Consider the following 14,696-nt stretch of genomic DNA (forward strand, 5'->3'; position numbering starts at 1 on the left):
AAATGCGTTCAAATACTTTTGATTTTGATACAAATCAAAACAATGAGATACTTCTTCACACCTGCTACAGTTACTATAATAAAAAAGACATATAATAACAAGCGCTGACCAGGATGTAGAGAAATTTGAACCTTTATATATTGCTCATGGAAATATAAAATGGTACAGCCAATCTGGAAAATAGTCTGACAGATGCTCAAAATATTTAGCATAGTTATACAACCCAGAAATTTCACTCCTACATATCTATCCAAAATAAATGAAAACACGTCTGAAACAAAACCACATATGCAAATATTCATAGCTGCATTATTTATAATAGCCAAAAAGTGGAAACAACCCCAATGTCTATCAACTGATGAAAGGATAAATAAAATGTGAATATTTAGCCAAAAGACTATTACTTGGCCGTAAAAACACAATATTACTTGTATCAAAAAGTACATGGTCCAACATGGATGAACCCTGAAAACATTATACTGGTGAAAAAAGCCATTCTTAAAAGACCACATACTATATGATCCCACTTACATCCCACAGAAGACACATGCATAGGGACAGAAAGTAAAATAGTGATTGCCTAAGGCTGGGGAGTTTATAAGAAATGGAGAGTGACTGCTGATGGATACAGGGTTTTTTGGGGGGGGGGTAATGAAAATGTTCTATAATTGAGGTGATGGATGAACAACTCTGTGAATATACCAAAAAGTGTTGAATTGTACACTAAAAGTAGGAGAACTTTTTTTTTTAAAGATTTTTTTAAAATTTATTTGACAGAGATCACAAGCAGGCAGAGAGGCAGGCAGAGAGAGAGGAAGGGAAGCAGGCTCCCTGCTGAGGAGAGAGCCAGATGTGGGGCTCGATCCCAGGACCCTGAGATCATGACCTGAGCTGAAGGCAGCGGCCTAACCCACTGAGCCACCCAGGCACCCCAGGAGAACTTTTTATTATGGCATGCAAGTTACATCTCAATAAGCTGTTTAAACAAAAGACTAAACAGGAAAAAAAAAAAATAAATAAATAAAGGAGCTCTTGAAGACAAAAAAAAAAAAATTTAAATAAATAAATAAAAATCCAGTAGTAATTCAATATAAGATTTTAATGTTAACTTTTAACCTACCTGCTGCAGACCATTCTAATGAACTGCATTTCATTCTGTGTTCACCAAACCCTTAACCTATGCAATTCTCTTTTGCACCTATTCTTTCTCACTCCCCAATGCTTTATGATTTCAATTTTTACCTCCTCTTCAACATATCACCTTCTCTCTGGAGATTTTGTTCTGAAGCATTTTCTAGAGAGAGATACAAAAAGTGCCAAAGTACTAAGACCAACACTGGTCCACTACATTCCTATTTCATTCGTGTGTGTGTGTGTGTGTGTGTGTGTGTGTGTGTGTGTGTATATATATATATATATATATATATATACATATTTTTTTTTTTTTTTAGCTCAATATATCCTTTTGAATTCTTCAAAAAAATAGTCTGAGGTGAAGAGTTAAAAGAATCAATTCATTACTTCCATAATGTATTAGAGGTAAGTCCTTTAGAAGAGGTCTGTTAAGTATAAGAAACTTTCAAGCAAAGCATCTAAAGCTTAAAAAGTAAGGTCAGTGAAAGGAAACAAAAGGGCTATAATCTAAATAGAAAAAAAAAATTAAAAAGAACTTAATAATTAACCCAGAAATGTACTATAGGACTAGAGAGAAACTGCTTTTATATATACTGGAAAGAGGCCTTGCTTTTAAAGACATTGCCGAAAGCTGGATGATTGGCTGATTAGTACCGACGGGATTACACTTGGTAAATCCCCACTATGACTGGCACAATGCCATGCACCTGGTACAGTATGGCTTTCACATTCATCAAAGCAGAGATGAAACAAAATGCTATGTACACAGGACTGTTTGTGTTGAGTGAATTGATTAGTTATATGCTAGCCACAGGTGCCCCTCTCTTACCTCCAGATAATCAGTCAGTTCCAGAATATCCAGATTTACTTTTAGGATAAGCCTGAATGACCAATCACCTTTTGAATCTAATTCTAAATCCAGGATCAGCTTAGTTCAGTACTAAATTCAGTGTTCTAAGGCCATTATGATTCAGGAAACACCAAAGGGACTGGAAATCCATGAGGCAGATGAAATTAAGCAAGCTTTGTAAACTCAACAAGTCAACTTAACTCCCACGGATTCCTTAGGTACTTAAAACACAAAGACAGTTTTTGCAGAGTGACTAGCTATGGAATGAAGAGGTTATAAAAACTAAGCCACAAATTACTCTCTATGTGCCAAAATATTTGAGTACCCTTTCAAAAATATTAGAGGAGGAAAGTGAAATAATCAGAATTAAAAGCATTCATTAAACAAAACAAAAATGAGAATAAATTTGAAAGGTTTAAACAGTATTCTAGGTAATGGACATTTGGTAATATTTAATCAAGTAACAGACACTTGATAAATATGTGTCAAATGAAGGAATGGCCTTCTGAGATTAGGACAAGTAAAATAAGTGAGAGAGAAGCAGCAATCTAAAAAATGAATGCTGAATAATAAAGTAAATGCGGGAAAAGGCTAACAGTGGTGAAAGGGTAAAAAGTATATGAATATTCTTTTTTTTTAGTTTTTTAAGAAGATTTTATTTATTTACTTGTCAAAGAGAGAGAGGGAGAGGGAGCACAAGCCGGGGGGAGGAGCAGAAGGAGAATTAGACTCCCCACTGAGTGGGGAGCCCAATGTGGGACCTGATCTCAGGACCCCAGGATCATGACATAAGCCACTTAAGGCAGACACTTAACCGACTGAGCCACAGAGGCATCCCAAGCATATGAATATTCTTTGTACTATTTTGATTTTTGCAGCTTTTCATAAATTTGAAATTACACCTAAACTCAAGATTTTAAAAAACATCCTAGAACTCAGAATCTAAAGATCTGAATTTTAGGTCCAACTTTGCCACTGACTAAATAATGCAAAGCTGAACAAGTCACTTAACTTTACTGAGTCTCTGTTTCTACTTCTATAAAATGGAGCTACTATATCTACCTCACAAAGTAGTAATGAGGATGAATTGATATAATTCGTGTGGAAGATCTCTGATAATTCTAAAACATACCAGTTAATTCTAAAACATTACTAGTATCAAATAAGAAAGGTAATGGGAAAAGTAGCAGGAGCTGTAATGCTAATACTAATGATGACAGCTAACATTTACTGGGCCCTTAGAACATGCCAGGCATATTCTAGGGCTAAGCACTTTGCATGTATTATCTCATTTAATCCTCACAGCCCTGTGAGGCAGATGGTATTATCTCCAGTTTAGAGATAAACTGAAAGGAAGAAACAGTGAATAACTCTGCCAAGATCACAGAGCTATCAGTGGGGTTATAAAGCAAACCGAGGACACCTGCTCTAGAGCCCATACTGTTGTGCTCTAATGCTCCTACTCAAGAGAAGACAACACATTTTACCTCCCCAAATATAATTCCAATTCTTTCCATTCTGAGTTTTGTAAAATAAGAGTATACTACACACGAGTGGTCATATAGCACAAATATACAGATTACCAAGGGTTTCTTAATGACAGATAATTATCTTTTATGACACACTGCAATGTTTCTTCCAGTCTGCCATTTAATCTCATGACAAGTTTTTGCTATAAAGAAGTTAATTTTTGCAGAAGCACATTTATCAATCTTTTCCTTTTTATGGCTTCTGAAGTTTCAAAAAAATGTTAGAAAGGCCCAACCTACTTCAAGATTATTTTAAAAAATTCACTCATATTTCCTAACAAGTTTATAATTTCTTTTCTTTAAAAAAAAAAAAAAGCTTTTAAAAATCATTGATATTTCTGGAATTTATCTGATCAAGCTTAATATTTTTTTCCCTCAAATGGGTAGCCCGTTACATATCACCACCAATCTTAAGTGCTATCTTTACTAACAATTTGGATTTAGATTTTCTTTTCTATTCCATTCTTTGCTGTCTACTCCTGTAGCAAGAATCACAGTATTTGGATTACTAGAGCTCTTTAATACATTTAAATCTGTTACACCTACTCACACTCGTAATTCTTTATTTCAACTTTCCCTGACAATTCTCACAGATTATTTTTCCAGAAGAACTTCTGATAACTTTGTCAAGTTCCAAAAGAATATTTGGCTGTTATTCTGGTTGGGAATATAGTGATTTTGTGGATTAACTCTAGAAAAAATTTTAATATTGATTTTTTTTTGTAGTATTGAATCTTCCAATCCAAGAATGAAGTGTATCTCTTGATTATTTTTTTCTTTCATGCCTGTTAGAGTACACTTTTCAAGTTTCTTAAAACAGAGGTGCAGATTTATTTTTTCCAAGTTATTATATTTTTTTCTCATGCTATTTGAATGAGATCTTCTCTTCCATTAAAAAAAAAAAAAAAAAAAAAAATCTCTGTACCTAACATGGGGCTTGAACTCACAACCCCGATCAAAAGTCATTTGCTCCACTGACTGAGCCAGCCGAGCATCCCTCTCCCATTAAATTTTCCTTTTTTCCCCTCAAGATCTCTTTATTTTAGAGAGGAAGAGAGAGAGAGAGAGAGAACATAGCAGGAGGGGCAGAGAGAGAGGCTAAGAGAATCTGAAGCAGATTTCACACTGAGCACAGAGCCCAACATGGGGCTCGATCTTAAGACCCTGAGATCACAACCCAAGCCTAAACCAAGACTTGGATGCTTAGCCAACTGTACCACCCAGGCGCCCCTCCCATTACATTTTCTAAAAGATATTATTGCTTGTAAGGGTATTAAAGTAATATTTGTTGAATACATTAAACAGAAAAACTAATGGTTTTTAAAATGAGTTCTGTAACCAGTAACTTGACTAAACTCTACTCTAGTTTCCATTTTTCAGTTAACATACTTAGGTTTTCCAGGTATCATGATTTTTAAAAAGAGGCTCCTTTTCCAGAAAGTGCCAGGATTAACGGTTTCACAAGTGAATTCCAAGAGGAGTTCATTCCAGGAAGGTAAGCATGATAGTGTTACACTGTTTGAAAAGACTTGATTTCACTCACTAATGTTTTATTTAGCATTTCAGCATAACAATGATTAATAAAACTGACCTGTGCATTCTCTATTTTGTCAGATATGAGATCAATATAATGTTGGCTTTACATAACAAATCTGGAAACTTTATCTTTTCCCCCTTGTATGCTTAAGGACAGTTTCTATATTTTTGTTATTTATTTGGTATTAAGTTGACTGGTTTTTATTTTTAACCAGTAAAATTTTTTAAATGTGGAAAAACAGGAAGATCATTATAATAAAGACACTTTTACCTAAATTCAATAATTGTTATTTTTCCATATATTTTTTTCTAGTATTTTAAGGTATTGGTCATGTTCTAAACCTAGATACTTAACATGCATTTCTAAAAAAAGAATTTTCTGGGGCGCCTGGGTGGCTCAGTGGATTAAGCCGCTGCCTTCGGCTCGGGTCATGGTCTCAGGGTCCTGGGATCGAGCCCCGCGTCCGGCTCTCTGCTCAGCAGTGAGCCTGCTTCCTCCTCTCTCTCTGCCTGCCTCTCAGCCTACTTGTGATCTCTCTCTGTCAAATAAATAAATAAAATCTTAAAAAAAAAAAAAAGAATTTTCTTACATACTTATGATGCCATTATTATATCTAGTAACATTAATAATTTTTAAGTATTCTCTAATGTCTTGGTCATATTCAGTTTTCCTAATTCTTCCCAAAATATCTAGCATTTGGTTATTATGTCTAGGTCATTTACATCTAAATGAATCTCCCATCTCCACTTCCAGCCTTTTGTTCTTCATGACAGAAACTAGGCCATATTTCCTATAAAAACTCCTACACTCTAGATTTACCTTGAAATGTCCTACATTTTATACTTATCTTCCTTGTGGTCTTCTTTATCGTGTTCATGTCTCCCCTGTATTTTCTAAAAGTTAAACCTCAAGGTTTTACTAAGTTCGGGCTAAACATTTTTATCAAGAGTATTTCGTTAAGTGGGGCCAGATGGCTCAGTCACTTAAGCATCCCACTCATGATTTCGGCTCAGATCATGAATGATATCATGGGTCGTGAGATGGAGCCCTGTGAAAGGCTCCATGCTCCATGGGGAGTCTGCTTGAGATTCTCTGTCCCTCTCCCTCTATCCCTTAATGGACATGAACCCATGCAATCTCTCTCTCAAATCAATATTAAAAAATATACATATTTCATAAGTGAAGCTCTAGGTACTTCAATTTTTTTAACAGCTTAAGATATAATTCACATACTATATAACTCACTCAAAATATACTATTTAATGGTTTTAGTTTATTTACACATATTTGTAACTATCACATCAGTTTTAGACCAGTTTCATCACCTCAAAAAAACAAAAACAAAAACACTCCTTAGTGATTTCTTCCTCTGCCGCCCAATGACTCCATGCCCCTAGACCTAAAGAACCACTACCCCATTTTCTGTCCCTTTAAATGTGCCTATTCCAGACATTTCATTTAAATGTAGTCATATAATGTGATCTTTTATAATTGGCTTCTTTCACTTAGCATAATGTTTTCAGGGTTCCTCCAAACGGAAGCATGTTTCATTACTTTCCTTTTATAGCCAAATAATGCATTGTACCAATTTACTCACATTTGTTTATCCATTAATCAGTTGATTGACATTGAGTTGTTTCTACTTTTATTATGAGTAATATATTATTCTCTAATAATACTATTATGAATAATGTTACCATGAACATTTATGTCTAAATATTTGCTTGAACTGTTTTCAATTATTTTGAGGATATACCTAGAAGTAGAGTTACTGGAGTGTTATGTTAACTCTACTTTTAATCATTTGAAGAACTGCTAGACTATTTTCCAAAGTGGCTGCACTATTCTACATTTCTACCAAAGTGTATGAGGGCTCCAACTTTGTCACATTCTAACACTTGTTATTATTTGCCTTTTTGATTATAGCCATTAGTGGGTATGAAAAAGAATGTCATGATTTTGGTTTGCATTTCCTTAATGAGTAATAATGCTAAGCATCTTTTCATGTGCTTACTAGCTGCGTGTGTATCCATGTATATATACTCTTTGAAGAAATGACTATTCACGAAGAAATTACTATTTGCAGGTTTTAAAAACTGGGTTGTCTTTTTCTTATGGAGTTTTAAGAGCTCTTTTTAAGTTCTAGATATGAGTCCCTTATTAGATAACATGATTTGCAAACATAATTCTCCCATTCTGTAGGCTTTTCATTTTCTTGACAGTGTCCTTTGGTAAAGTCCAATTATCTATTTTTTCTTTTATTACTCAGACTTTTGCTGTCATGTCTATCAATCCACTGCCAAATATGAGGTAATAAAGATTTACCTCTATGTTTTCTTCTAAGAGTTTTATAGTTTTAGTTCTCACCTTTAGGTCTTTGATCCATTTTGAGCTAATTTTCATGTATGATATAAGCTAGGGATCCAGACTCATTCTTTTTTTTTTTTTTTTTTTTTCAGACTCATTCTTTTGCATGTGGCTATCTAGTTGTTCTGGTACCATTTGATAAAAAGACTATTCTTTTCCTAGTGAATGCCCTTCATATTCTGGTTGAAAACAGCTAACCACAGACAGGTGGGTTTATTTCTGGGCTCTCAAACCTATCCTCATAATCTCTGTTTATCATTATGTCATACCACATTGTCTTGATTACTGTTGTTTTGTAGTAGGTTTTGAAATAGGGAAGTGTGAGTTCTCCAAATTTGTTCTTTTTCAAGGTTGTTTTGGCTATTCTGGGTCCCTTATAATTCCATATAAATTTTAATGTAAGCTTGTCAATTACTAAAATAGAGAAAAAAATTTCCCAGTTGGAATTCTGATAGGAACTGTATTGAATCTGTAGATTAACTGGAGCATATGGCCTGTGATATTCTGATGTATAGGAAGAACTATATTTGGTCTTCACCATTTCTGGTATACAGCTCCTAAAACCTTGGAATTTCCAAAGTGTAGGGAGGAATTTTTAAAGTCTTTCATTATGTTAATGAAGTGACTTTTATTTTTTTATTTTTTTATTTTTTAAAGATTTTTATTTATTTATTTGACAGAGAGAAATCACAAGCAGGCAGAGAGGCAGGCAGAGAGAGAGGAGGAAGCAGGCTCCCCGCTGAGCAGAAAGCCCGACGCGGGGCTCGAACCCAGGACCCGGGATCATGACCCGAGCCGAAGGCAGCGGCTTAAACCACTGAGCCACCCAGGCGCCCCAATGAAGTGACTTTTAGAAAGCAACTAAGGATGGAGGCTGGTTGCCAGGGGATCTGAAGGTTGGAACTTCAAGTCTTATCCCCTGACCTCTGGAGAGGGAAAAGGGGCTAAAGGTTGAATCAACGACCAATGACCAATGATTCAATCAATCATGCGCCTATATAGTGAAACATCCATAAAAACCCAAAAGGACAAGATTTGGGGAAACTTCTAGGTTGGTGAACACACAGAGATCTAGGGAGAGTGGTGCACTCAAAGGCATACAAAATCCACAACCCATCCCCAAATATCTTGCCCTATGCACCTCTTCCATCTGGCTGTTTCTAAAGTACAGTCCTTTATAATACATAGGTAATCTAGTTAATCTAGGAAATCTCATTTCCTTAGTTATATGAGCTGCTCTAGTAAATCAATGGAATCCGAAGAGAGGGTTATGAGAATCTCTGATTTATAGCCAATTGGTCAGAAGCAAAAGCAAAGAGAACCTAGACTTCCAAGTGATATCTAAAATGGGGGAAGCTTGTGAGACTATGCCCTTAATCTCTGGAATCTGATGTTATCACCAAGCAGAGAGTATCAGACTTGAGTTAAATTTGTGGGATACCTCGTCAGTGTCAATGGAGAAGTAAGTTTAATCTCTTGGTGGTGCTAGGGAAAAAATACCCAATGGACTGCCACATTAACAATTTTCAGTCTTCAAAATACCATATGATTTCACTCATGGAATTCAAGAAACAAATGAGCAAAGGAGAAAGAAGAAAAAGAGAGAGAATCAAACCAAGAAATAGGTTTTTAACTACTGAAAACAAACTGATGGTTACCAGAGGGGAAGTGTGTAGAGAGATGGATGAAATAGGTGATAGGGATTAAGGAGCACACTAGTCATGATGAGCACTGGTGATGTATGGAATTGTTGAATCACTATATTGTACACCTGAAACTAATATTACCCTTCATGTTAACTAACTGGAATTAAAAATAAAAACTTTAAAAAAAAAGTGGGATGTTTTTCCATTTATTGAGATCATCCTTAATTTCTTTCAACAGTGAAAGAATATAAATTTTATGCTTTTTTGCTAAGTTATTTCTAAATATTGTATTCTCTTTGATACCATAATATGGAATATGGAATTATTGGAATAGAATATTCCAATATGGAATTTTTTTCTCAATTTCTTCTTCAGATTTTTGATTACTGATGTATAAAGCAAGTGATTTCTGTATAATTATCTTGTATCCTACATTCTTGCTGAACTTATAGTTCTAATAATTTTTTTGTGTGGATTCCTTAAGACTTTCCATATACAAAATCATGTCATCTGCAAATAGAGCTAGTTCTACTTTTTCCTTTCCAATCTGGATGCCTTTTACTTCTTTTTCTTGCATTACTAATTGCCCTAGCCAGAACCTCTAATACAGTATTGAATAGATGTGACAAGAGCAGAATCTTTGTCTTGTTCCTGATCTCAGAGGGAAAGTATCTAATATATTTATAGCTAGGAGTTTTTCATAATGTCCTCTATTAGGGTTGAGGAAGTTCCAGTCTGTTTTCAGTTTGTTAAGTGTGTTGGATTTAGTCAAATGCTTTTGCTACATCTACTAAGATGATCATGTGGTTTTGTTTTTTACTCTGTTTATATGGTATGTTACATTAACTCATTTTTTAAAAATTTTTTATGAACTTTTATTTATTTTTTTCCCAATATTTCAAATTTTTATTTAAATTTTAGTTAACATATAGTGTAATACTAGTTTCAGGAGTAGAATTTAGAGATTCATCACTTACATATAATAGCTAGTGCTTATCACAAGTGCCCTTCTTAATACCCATCACCCATATAGCCCATCCCCTGCCCCCAGCAACCCTCAGTTTATTCTCTATAGTTAAGAGTCTCTTATGGTTGTCTCCCTCTCTTTTTTTTCCCTTTCCCTTATGCTCATCTGTTTTGTTTCTTGAATTCCACATATGAGTGAAATCATAAAAATATAGAATACTTCACAAATCTGTGTGTCATCCTTGCATAGGGGCCATGTTAATCTTCTCTTTGTCATTCCAATTTTAGCACATGTACCACCAAAGTGAGCTGATTTTGAGATGTTAACCTATGTACTTTATTTTACATCCTGTGAGGAGGCTCATTATGCCATCTCACTCCATTATTAGTAATGATGCTAATACCAATGACCAGTTTCAGGAGATGACAATATAATACCTCCACTTAAAGTTTCACTTTTTTCTTTTATGCCTAGCAAGTGATCCATGAGATGACAATTTAGAACTATGTGAATATTGTTCATATCTTAATGGGTTTAGCATCCATTAATGAACTTGCCTGAATCAAATATTTCTTCAAGGTTTGCAAAATGTTAATTATTCTAATCCTATTATCCCTTCTCTATTAGCTAGGTAGCATTCACCCAGAAAGAAGAGCTTTACCTTGTAAACTGGAAATACTTGTTTACCACGAAATACAATTCCTATTGAAATGGTGGAACAGGGGTACCTGAGTGGCTCAGTTGGTTAAGTGTCCAACTCTCAATTTTGGCTCAGATCATGATCTCAGGGTCCTGGGATAGAGCCCCGAGTACGGCTCCAAGTTTAGAGTAAGTTCAGGGTGTAGTGTGCTTCGGATTCTCTCTCTCCCTATGTCCCTCCCCCAACTCTTGCTCACACTCTCTCTTCCTCTAAAACAAATAAATAAAATCTTAAAAAAAAAAAAAAAAAAAAGAGGTGGAATAAATGCTTAGTTCATTCTTTTAATTACCAGGTTTCAGTGTGAGAAATTGATATAATAACCACTGCCATGGCAAAATTATTAAAGTTCTCTTTGGTGTTACTAGGAACTCATGAATTTTCATATATTATGACTCAATCAGTTACAGCAGTTACTGTAATTAGTATTATTTTGATGCTCTAATTGTCCAACTCTGGTCAATGACAGCCCTTTCATGCTGGGTCCTAGATTCTTTAGACACAAACTCATCCTCATAAGCTTACTTAATCCTTGACTCAGACCTGATCAGGTATTTTTACAAGCCCTGAGTTCTTTTAGTGGGTAATGGTACTTAAAGAGATCAAAATCTGGGGGTTCGGGGTATTCATTGCTAGAGGATTATCTGGAACAGTTTAAAGAGTACAAAAACTGGGGACACCTGGGTGGCTCAGTTGGTTAAGCAGCTGCTTTCAGCTCAGGTCATGATCCCAGGGTCCTGGGATCGAGTCCCGAATTGGGCTCCTTGTTCGGCAGGGAGCTTGCTTCTCTCGCTGCCTCTGCCTGCCTCTCTGCCTGCTTGTGTGTACTCTCTCTCTCTCTCTCTGGCAAATAAATAAAATCTTAAAAAAAAAAAAAAAAAAGAGTACAAAAACTATTTCTTGCAGTTTTTCAAAAGGGTCACTCTGAAATCATTTGAACATAGGAAGTACTTCTTAGGAAGTACTTTCTTGTGACAACATTCTGAATTTCTACATTGGTTATTAACTGTTCAAGTTTTCTCCATGTTTGAATAAATGATGAAATTTTATATAGCTTGATAAAATAACCCAGTTTTCAAATGTATTTGCACATAGTCTTATAAAGAGTCTTTTATAACCCTTTTAATTTCTTCTGTATCTGCAGGTCTATAATTATTTCCTCATTGTCCTTCCTAATAGCCTTTATCTGGGCTTACTCACTTTTCTTGATTAGGATGTTTAGTAGATAATCAATTTATTGACTGTTTTTTCTTTAAGAAAAGTAATTTTTTTAAGAAAACTAATTATTGAAGTTACATGTCAATTCTACTGTTCCATTTGCTCTTTTAGCCTTATATATTACTCTTGCCTATCAAATTGACTGCTTAACAAACAGAACTAAGAAATTCACTCTTTAGACAAATAAATAAAGAGTAGAATAAAACTCCTTACATTTAAATACTGGAACATTAAAAACCAGGATTCTTAATGGAATTGAGTTTAACCCATAATGTAACATTTCTTTCTACCTAACTGCATCAAGCTTAAAATAATTAGTAATTTTTAAAAATAGTACTCTTACCTCTTTTGTAGTACCTGCTCTTCCAGGTTCATGACTTACACAAAATGGGCCAGTTTTCCATGCCTCTGTGTCTCCACAATCACAAAATCCCCCTCCAGTAGAAGTATGCATCTGATAAATGAAAAATGAATTTGTCTTGACTTTAAAACATATTACAAAGCAAGGAGGATGAAGATGACTCAAATAACAAATGCTCCCCGATACTTAAAACATAACTGCCATTAATATAACAGAAACCAAATAAACCAAAACCCACTTTAGTTAACCAAAATAAATAAAAATCTGAACACTTAATCACAATAAAAATGAGCCTTCAAAATTGACAAAATTTTGAAACAAATATGCTTTGAAACATCTAATTTTCAAATATTTTTTTAAATTTTTATTTATTTGAGAGAGACAGACAGCGAGAGAGAGCATGAGCAAGGAGAAGGTCAGAGGGAGAAGCGGACTCCCCGTGGAACTGGGAGCCTGATGTGGGACCCGATCCCAGGACTCCAGGATCATGACCTGAGCCGAAGGCAGTCGCCTAACCAACTGAGCCACCCAAGTGCCCCGAAACACCTAATTTTTAAATAATAATTTTTAAAATTGTGTACTAGTGGAGAACAGACTATGAAGTATGCAAAAAAACCCAACCCACTATGCAACACCTAGAATGCTTGAGTAATGACATTTTTCTGCTTAAACACACTTCTAAAAATCATTATAATACTTACATAGTTAAGAAATGTTTACAGTATTTACATCTATTTGATGTTCCACTGAAACTAAAATTATTTACTTTTATTATTATTAGTTACTATTTACTCTTCCTTTCAGAGTTCCTGCAAACAACAACAACAACAAAAATGATGCAACATACATGAATCCAGATAGAGGATGATGACTATGGCCTGATTTTGAATCTTCCCCAAAATCTTCCTCCAAAACATAAACAAGGAGAGCAAGAAAACCACACAGGATTCATGTCTGCAGCATTACTGAGAGATGAAAAATACATTCCACAGGCTTCAAATGACTTGTTCCATTAGAGTTCCTATTGCCTATAGCTTCAAGCCTACAAATGCAGACGAGAGAGGGTCTTAAGAGGCTCCAAGAAAGAAAACAGAAGAGTATAGAGGACTTAGATGAAGCACATACAAAGCCACGCCCAATACTGGGGAACATAGGCTGAGACGAGGCAGTTCCCAGGGAAAGATAAAAAATGAGCATGACCAGAAGTGGCAACTTGAAAGAAGTGTTGCTTTTGGAGGAAAATGAAATTTGTTTTTTTATTTTATTTTTTTTTATTTTTATTTTTTGTTAAAATATTTTATTTATTTATTCGACAGAGAGAGAGATCACAAGTAGACAGAGAGGCAGGCAGAGAGAGAGGAGGAAGCAGGCTCCCGGGTGAGCAGAGAGCCCGATGCGGGGCTCGATCCCAGGAACCTGGGATCATGACCTGAGCTGAAGGCAGAGGCTTAACCCACTGAGCCACCCAGGCGCCCCAAAATATGTTTTTTTAAAAAAAGGTGATAAGCCCTGAACAGTGTGGCAGTAAATGAAACAAGGGAAAAAAAAAGGGGAAAATTAAGGATCCTACAGAAATGAGAGAAACACAAGCCAAATGCTCTCCTCACCTCACTTCTACCATCAGCATCATCTATAAAAGAAATTACACAGAAGAGGGCAACTGACAGAAGAGACCACTTGTGGACCCTATCCATGAAATAAAAAAGAATAGAGGTAGACCACATTCATACAAAACTATTACCAAAAAAGAAAGGCCAAAATTGCAGTAAGAGCCAAAATCCAATCACAAAGCTACAGGAAATTGTAATATAAGGCTCCAAACTTAATTACATAGCCTCAAACAAGCATCTGGGGGATATGAAAGTCCTCAATCAGATTAAAGCACCTTTAATTAGAAATAAAGAAACTAAGAACAGAAGTGGACAAAAAAGGAATAAATGAGACCTGACTGAACTCAGGAAAACAAACAAACAAACAAAAAAAACCCAGAAGAGAACTAGAAAATCCTATCAGAAATGAATTCTAAATTACAAGGTGCCCAAGACAATAGGTTCAAATGAAAATATAATACATAACACTAAACAAAGCAGGAAAAGCAATTAAGAAATGAAAATGCGGTAATTAAATACAGGGTTAGAGAGAAGGGGGTTGCAACAGAAAATAGGCATGACTGGAGTCACCAAAGAAGAAAATCTAAACAATGGAACAGAGCTGATATTTAAAACTGTAATCCAAGGAAACTTCCTAAAATAAAAGAAGACCTGAGTCTACACACTGGAAGTACCCATGAGTCAGTAAAACTCACCTAGGATGATCAGCTCTGAAGTATATCCTACTAAAGTTCTAAAACTGTAAAGATAAATGTCGTAAGGCTTTCTGGCAAAAAGATG

The 14,696-nt window shown here is 35.2% G+C and overlaps 1 protein-coding gene across 2 annotated transcripts in view; it reads right to left on the minus strand.

Moving 5' to 3' along the window:
* The window catches only part of LOC111158765 (ubiquitin protein ligase E3 component n-recognin 1), a 145,604-nt gene that overhangs the window by 101,553 nt on the left and 29,355 nt on the right, over window positions 1-14,696 (minus strand). For both annotated transcript variants that reach the window (XM_022521027.1, XM_022521035.1), the window contains exon 4: window positions 12,289-12,399. In XM_022521027.1, coding sequence (XP_022376735.1) covers window positions 12,289-12,399 — 111 coding nt within the window. The remainder of the gene's footprint in view (window positions 1-12,288; window positions 12,400-14,696) is intronic.

The sequence above is a fragment of the Enhydra lutris genome, unplaced genomic scaffold (genome assembly GCF_002288905.1).
Source record: "Enhydra lutris kenyoni isolate GAN:26980312 unplaced genomic scaffold, ASM228890v2 scaffoldscaffold4, whole genome shotgun sequence".
Classification (NCBI taxonomy): Eukaryota; Metazoa; Chordata; class Mammalia; order Carnivora; family Mustelidae; genus Enhydra; species Enhydra lutris.